The 8,400-nt window shown below is 43.5% G+C and overlaps 1 protein-coding gene across 3 annotated transcripts in view; it reads right to left on the bottom strand.

Annotated features, from left to right (window-relative positions):
* Positions 1 to 4,035: 4,035 nt before the first annotated feature.
* SEC11A (SEC11 homolog A, signal peptidase complex subunit) overlaps positions 4,036 to 8,400 on the bottom strand; it is a 147,936-nt gene continuing 143,571 nt past the window's right edge. For all 3 annotated transcript variants that reach the window (XM_063926574.1, XM_063926573.1, XM_063926575.1), the window contains exon 6: positions 4,036 to 6,774. In XM_063926574.1, coding sequence (XP_063782644.1) covers positions 6,724 to 6,774 — 51 coding nt within the window. In that variant the 3' untranslated portion in view covers positions 4,036 to 6,723. The remainder of the gene's footprint in view (positions 6,775 to 8,400) is intronic.

Genomic DNA, 8,400 nt, shown 5'->3' with positions numbered 1-8,400 from the left:
GGGACGGCACCTCCTCAACTGCTGGTCCTGTAGCCACCAGCTCAATGACAGACGAACCTCTGGAGTCAAGGAGATATCATTTGTGACCTGATCTGATGAGGCAACTTGGAAAGGATTAACCTCTGTAGAGGGCAGGAATGAAATTGAGCATACTCCTACATGTCGAACACAGACACCATGAGGCCTAGTACTTGCATCGCCGAGTAATAGGGTATATAGGGTAATAGGAAGTTAATAGGTAATAGGAAGTTTCAGGACTTTCGCTGGAGACAGAAACAGTCTTTGGCTGTGTGTGTCCAGCAGTGACTCTAGGTGCACCAGGCTCCAAGCAGAGACCAGCGAGGACTTTCTCCAGTTGACGAGCCACCCGTGGGCTTGTAGGAAGTTTGCCGTCAGTTGTAGATAACTGAGGACATCTTGGGAGTTCGCCAGGATCAGCAAATCATCCAGATACGGCAGGATCCTGACTGCCTGACGACGCAATGAGCTGTCATCACGGCCATAAGCTTGGTGAAGATCCGAGGGGCCATGGCCAGTCCAAACGGCAGAGCCTGGAACAGATAATGAAGGTTGCCATTAGCAAACCGCAGAAATTGCTGATGCGATATGGCAATATGTATATGCAGATAGGCATCTTGTATATCCAGACATACCATATAATCTCTAGGTTCCATGGCCAGTACAACTGAGCGCAGCGTTTTCATACGGAACTTGGACACACTCACAAATTTGTTCAGTGATTTCAGGTTGAGTATAGGCCGGAAAGACTCATTGGGTTTTTGGACTAGAAACAGGGTCGAGTAGTATCCTCCGCCTCTATGGGACAGGTGTTCAGGCACTACCACTCCTGTATCCAGGAGGGAACGTACAACCAGGTGTAGAGCTTGCACCTTCAACAGGTCTGAAGGGATAACAGTCGTTTGGAAGTGGCGAGGGGGACGTCTCTTGAAAGACTGCGTACCCGTGAGAGACGACTTCTCGCACCCATGCGTCTGAAGTGGTCTTTAACCAGACCTGGGTGAATTGTAGAAGTCGGCCTCCCACCCTGGAGTCCCCCAGGGGGAGGCCCGCCCCGTCATGCGGCAGGCTTGTCTTGTTTGGAAAGAAGGCTGACAGGCAGCCCAAAATTGTTTCACTTTGGGCTTAGTGGTTTTGGGAGCACGGGCTTGTCTCGAGTATGCCTGACCTTTTGCTTTCCCTGGAGGTCGAAAGGAACGAAAAAAGTGGTACTCTTTGCCTTCTGTGCAGAAGGATTAGTATTTGGGAGAAACGAGGTCTTAGCAGCCGCTAAGTCAGTTACAATCAGATCCTCCCCAAACAGGATGTCTCCCTTAAAAGGGAGTACCTCCAAGGTCTTTTTGGAGTCCAGGTCAACCTTCCATGACCTCAACCACAGAATTCGGCGAGCCAGGATGGACGTAGTCGACGCCTTGGCCATCATTACACCTGCCTCAGAGGACGCCTCCTGAATGTAGTGGGAGGCGGTGGCAATACGAGACAGATATTGTCTGGCAGTGTCAGATATATCCTGAGGCAGCTCTTCCTCTATTGCCTGAACCCATGCTTCAATTCCTTTTACGGCCCAGGAGCCTGCTATAGTGGGTCTATGTACAGCACCGGTAAGGGAGTAAATAGACTTCAGGCCTCCTTCAACACGTTTATCTGTCGGTTCCTTCAGTGAGGTGACAGTGGTGACAGGCAGAGTAGATGACACCACAAGACGGGTGACATGGGTGGATTTTCCCACTTGTTACACAACTCGGCAGAGAGAGGATAACGAGCTAGCATCTTTTTAGACAGGGAGAAATTCTTTCCTGGAGAAGACCAGGGTTCTTGACGTAGGTCTACCAAATGGTCAGAATGTGGTAAGACTACTTTAGTTACCTTCGGACGTTTAAATTTATCAGGTTTCTTAGACGCAGTAGTGGGATCTACATCATCATCGATTTGTAGAATCAGCTTAATAGCCTCCACTAGGTCAGGGGCATCAACTTGCGGTGTAGTTTCCTCGTCAGAAGCGACTGTATCAGTGTCTGATGGATCAGTATATACCCCCATCCTCATCAGAAGTATCATCTGAGATATTAGTGGATTGTAAGGAGGCGGCGGCCGGCTTAGATGACCCCTTGACCGCAGAGGGACGTGGGGTAGGTTTTTGTCTAACCAAAGATTGACTCAATTGTTGTATCTGGGTAGACAGAGTATCCGCCCAGGGCGGATTAACGATAGGGACAATATGTGGCTGCAATGGCATAGGAATCTCCAAAGGGGGCATAAGGTGTGTCACAAGCGTATTAAACATATTTGAGAACGCCGCCCAAGGTCGCTCCTGACTGGATACAGGAGCAGCGGGCTGACTGGGAGATGTATGGCACAAATTACGCAGACCATCCTTCAAAACTTCCCCCTCAGGCAAATCCTTGGTGCATGCGCTGCATGATGCAGGAGCATCCACGGATTTCCCGCCCTTTGTGGTAGACATTATAGAGAATGTAACCTTAGAGCGTGACAGTACGATATAGCCAGACAAATATAATACCTGCAAATAAATCCCCTATTTATGTGTCAGAAAATGCAATACACAAGCAGAGAATAAATGCGGTATGAGGTGACTGAATTACACAGTAAAATACACTTAACTGTAAATACTGCGCAGCACTATATAATAAACCCTGACGCACCTAGTCCCCTAGGGTACAGAATACAGTGATAGCTATAGCTTGTGATACACTGAAAGTGAAATTCACACAGTAGATACAGGCACACACAGTCACAGTGAGAATATATAAAAATATATAAAACAATGCGCGGTCTGAGACCAGATGTATATATCAGAATACTCATACAATATATTCTGGTAGAGGTACACTTGTTCTTAACTAAGGCTGTCTTAAAATGACATGTAGAATACTTAAGTGTCTGTAGAATCACAGCACTGATAAATCATGCGGATTTACAGAGGAGACCTTGCCCTGCAGTCCCGGAGACCAGTCACAGCTACTGTGATAAGATGGCGCCCAAAGTCTCAGTCAGGGAGTGAGGGAGAGTGTGAGGCAGCTCCAGGGCGGGAACACCAGCAGTAGATGTCGCCCGGAGCTGGGGGAGGGGCTACAGGTCGAGCGCATTATCCCCTATGCTGGTCCTCACCACCGGGTACTATGGAGCCTTTTTATTATGCGACCTGTGCTCCCCTGCCCTGGTGGATATAGTGGGGTCCCTGCATGACCAGTGTGTCCACGCTAGCGTCGCGGTCCATCTCCTGAGACCGTGACGTGATTTAATGGCGGGTCCCACCTGGGGGACCCTCTTACCTCCTCCCTTCGAAGCAGCCACGCGATCCAGGAGAGCATCTGCGGTGGTGTGCCTAGGAACCAGAGCGCCTCCGTAGCAAGTACCCGGGAACAGAGTCAGCGGGAGGATGCAACGCCACTGGGGAGGTGATGGAGCCGCAGCACAGTATGTCATACTGACATATGAAGTGCTGCAGCTCTTGAAGTCTTCTAAATAGCTTTTTCTGGGTTGCCTGGCGCAGCCCCCCTGTTAAGTGACCTGCTTATGCAGGCACCAATTCTAAAACTGGAGGCAGGGTTATATAGAGGAGGACCCGCAATGAATCCTGGTACAGTCTAAAGCTTTAGCCTATTGGTGCCTATGGATCAAGATCCATCTCTTCGCCCCCGATATATTCCCTGTGGAACACAGTGTACCCCACTGCAGAAATATGGAATTTAGTAAATTGTGCCTACCTGTCATCCTTAGATTCAGTTATGTGGTGGTGGTGTACAGGGTTGTGCTTACCTGTCATTCTTAGGTTCAGTTATGTGGTGGTGGTCAGGGCTGTGCTTCGGATTGTACACACATTTTAAGATCGGCAGCCACTAGCACTGGTGCCTATCACTGGGACCATAAATAATTTGATTTAGTCCTGGACCACTGACACCAGGCACCCCTGTAAGAGCCTTGTGGAAGCCCCAGGGTGCCTAGGCACAGAGTTTGGGAACCACTCCAATAGGCGATAATAATTACTAGTCACCATTTACAAAGGATTGCACTTTAATAAAGTCATATGGATAGAATGATTTACATTTCTTATGTATGCATTTTGTAAACCCACCATCAAACTCAGAAACTAAACCAGGAGAAAAGAGGATTATGCCTGATACAGTTCAGCTGTTTCATAGCTGAAAATTATAATGAAAATAATCAACTGTACTTGTCAAGTTTGGACAGTAGAATGAATATTTACATATATACAGTACTTCCTTGCTAATTAGCTTCATACGGAGATATGTAATTATGCAGAGAATACAGAGTTACTGATTTGTACAAATACTGCATGGATTTGATCTTGTAAATGCATGTGAACCCTTCCCACTGTGCAGGCAATTGCCCTCTGGCTATATCCCCTGCCAACAGGACAGCTCTGAACCATCTCCCATTATCACAGAACTTGATACAGAGAGGCCGCATTGCAATGCGATCCTATTTGCCTTTACTAACAAATCACTAGCATTTTCTTTATGGAAAGACAAGACACTTGTCAATATTTTGGTCCTCAACAATTTGTTCAAAAATAATTAGATGTTAGGAAGTGGACACTGCTCAAGTGCAACTTGTAACAAAAGCAAAATAGAACACAATTTATATTGAGCAGTAAGATAAAAAAAACTATCATTTAAGTGTACAATAAATACAGATTACCAGTTTCAAGATGTTTGCCTTTTATGAGAACTTTGTTTTGCTACAGATCAGGAATGTCTATTCAGTTACAGGATCAATATATCCTAATAATTTGACAATATTGTTCAGTCTGACACCAGCAAACTCATACAAGTGGTGGGCAGTCTTTGAAAAGAATATAGCTATACTGAATAATACCAGCCAGAATGGGATTTCAACTGGAACACTTTACACAAATAGGTAAGATCAGTGACTTCTGAGCCTTGTTCCCTGACCTCTGAAATTCCTTCTGGAACTACTGTCCATGTTGCAGTGCGTGAACAGCAGGCTGGTGCCTGGATGAGACAAGGCCTGGGAGTATAACTAACTCGGAGTAAAGTTTCAGTTACTATAATACTGACTGGATTTCTTCAATACAAGCAACCTGTGGTAATCATAAATAGCAACTGAAGAAGCCTTATATAATGGTATAAGTAAAATGGATGTAGGACAATGTCTTACTAAAGGAAATGTTAACTACTGTATTAATCCTTGGCAAACCTACTCAGAAGAACAAATGGGCCCTAACTCCTACGGGGAAAGGTCTGCTGTAGTAGCCTATAAACTGGGTAGTGTGGCACTGATTACATTATTTGCTAATGAAATGGCTTGCTGGAAGGAGCTAACGGAGGGGCATCTAGTAGGCACAGCGATGTCATGTTTCCAGGGCGACGCAAGACAGGTATACAGAAAATTTGAAAACCCAGATTGACTGGCCAGCTCCAGACCTTAAACCCACTGAGAACCTCTGGGACAAATTGGGGCGACGGATGTGTTCTAGACCTTCAGTCTCGCATGGCAAAAACATACTGGCGCCTGTTGTCCAGGATATTGCGGATAGTTTGTCAAAAAGGGTGTCTGCAGTAACCACTGCACGTGGTGGACCTACAAACTACTGACGTCAAAAAATATGTATATATATCTCTCTCTATCACATACATACAAAGTACGGGTGGCACTACGAGGGTTTTCAAGAAACAGCAGCTACAAACGCTTAGTGCCAGTCAATGTTTCAGGTGTTTTTATTAACTCCTTTCGTCAGGAGTGCTGCCCGCATACTTTGCTGCTGTGTGCTGGTCCTTTTGTGGACATGGGAGGGCACCCAGGTACTTTGTTCTCAATAAGTGGAGTGCCGGTAATATGAGAGAGAGAGAGAGAGAGAAAATATAGAGAATATATATATATATATATATATATATATATATATATATATATATATATTTTACTATATATTCTCTACTATATTAAATTTGTAACATAAAAAGACATGTTACATACCAGTCATTCCAGATAAGAGTTCAATTGTACAGATGTGGCCTTACCTCATCCCTCACTATAAGCCTGAATGAAGGAAGGGGACAGCAGCGAGTACCAAAGACAAGAGGGACTAATGTGAATCGCATTTAGCAGACAATACATTTTTACTAGAAACAACTTTGTTTTCCTTTAAATAAAAGTGGAACTTTACACTCAGGAAAAATGTTAAATTAGCTGTATTATTTCACAATATAGACAGCACAATTTTTTACCCAACATGAACACCTCAATATTCTCTAAATGCTAATGCCAGATTACTGCACATACACCAATTCTTAGGCACTTCTGAATAAATTGTTGAGAGGCTTCATAATTTAAACAATAAAAGGACTTTGGTTTTAAATTGAAATCTATAGATATATATAAAAAAAAAAAAAAAAAACACCCAAGTACAAAGAAAAACAAAAAACAAATTAAAAGTAAACAGTGCAGAAGATGATCACTAATGACCCTCTTGAGGCCACGGAGGTAGAAGCGCCGCTGCAGAGATTGGGCCCATCTTTAAACACTCCATTTTTTTATCCCTGCCTTAAAGAGCGAACACGTACACGCATGTAGAAAAAAAGGAAATACTGGTTTCAAATGTAAAACTTTACATTGCTAGATGAGGTCTGTCTTTTTGGAATTCTAACTCCGGTAACTTACAGATGTTTAAACAGACGGAATCTGTGTTTGATTGTCAATTTGTTATTCTCGATGAAGGAGGACAAACAATCCAAGTAGGAACAAAACCGCATACTGAAAAGAGATAAACATTAATTAAAAAAGTTATTACCAATAGTGATTAAAAAAAAACTAACAATCAAGGAGTGGGCTGCTTTATATAAGAACTACTAATATTCACAAATGTAATCTAATGTAAATTCCACTGAAAGACCATGAGAGCCTTACATGGATGACAACACAACGTGCAACACACATACATTAAACCAGAAATAAAAAGTCTGCGCTTCAAGCATCAAACAAATAGTACTATTCAGCGATGCCACAAAAAAAAGTTGACATTTAATAATATTTATAGGACATGAAATTACACATAAATTATCAGATAAACATAGCACATGTGAAAGATAAGGCTGTCAGTGCTCACACAAGTGTTATAATATTAGCATTATACCAGCATTACGTTAGATCATCAGCTGTTATCAATTGTGAATTGACTCCTCATCATTCCTTCTCATCCTTAGGTAATTGAACTATCACTACTCCCATCGGATGCAAAGTGAAATAGGAGTCTACTGCATAGCACTGTTTATAGTGCATAGGTAAATTGAATAGTTTTCTCTTGGTTACGTTTTATTTGTTTGCCATGTTAGTATGTCATGCTTGTTTGTGAAAGCTAATTTATTGCATGGGCTTTTAAATGGGAATATACAGAGTGGCGTTTATAATCATTGCATTCATATAGTACATTTCTCTATTTAAAGATCATTCTACGGCTGTTTGTGCATCCATAATAGTGTTATAATAATCAGATTATAAGTGTTATACTGGCGTTAGACTGTAGGAAAACATACTATAAACCAACACTACTACAAATTGACAGCATAAATGCCACAAAGTGTGTAATTCATTTCTCATGCTGCAAAATCTACTTTGCACCACATGCATATCATCTGTGGTTTTGAACTATGAAAAGTCAACTCCATTCTGTTCACTACATTTCTCTTTCATGAAAGCACATGTAAGTTGTTAAAGTTTTTGATGTAATGACTTGCTTGTAATTGGTATCGTCTGTCTTGAGGAAGTCTCCGTTGCTAGGAGACGAAACGCGTTGACGCCCACTTTCTGTTACGTCATTCATTTCATTTGGTGATACCTGCTGTGTGGACACAGCGCGCAGCCCGCAGTCTGCAGCCCAGCTTATATGCGACAGCCCTGGTCGCAGCTCACTGCCGCACGTTGGACTCTTGGATTCTTCAGTGCCGCACGGCTTTAGAGACACTGGTCGGCCCGTAGCTTGCAGCTCAATTCATCCGTGACAGCCGCACGGCTTCAGAGAACTGGTCGTCCCGCAGCCAGCAGCTCAACCCATCCGTGACAGCCGCACGTTGGATTCTTCACTGCCGCACGGCTTCAGAGACACTGGTCGGGTGAGTTCTATGTGACCCTCGCTGTGGGGCCTAACACCCGTTTCCAGTAGTTTCAATCACGGCGGCTTTAACTATATGAATGCTGCTTCTTATCTAAGCCAATTAACACCTGTTCGAGAAATATCACAATCATCTCCACGTGCATTTAATTCATTCAAAAGGACCCTGTTTGCACACTAATGCAGGAACCAGCACGGGAGCTTTAAATATAGTTTGTAACATTCTCCGTAAAGTGATATCTCTTTCTGAGACTGTGGAACTATTAATTACT

This window comes from Pseudophryne corroboree, chromosome 6, assembly GCF_028390025.1.
Source record: "Pseudophryne corroboree isolate aPseCor3 chromosome 6, aPseCor3.hap2, whole genome shotgun sequence".
In the NCBI taxonomy this organism is placed as follows: Eukaryota; Metazoa; Chordata; class Amphibia; order Anura; family Myobatrachidae; genus Pseudophryne; species Pseudophryne corroboree.
The sequence above is the reverse complement of the archived record's forward strand: the minus strand, read 5'-3'. Positions and strand labels throughout refer to the sequence as shown.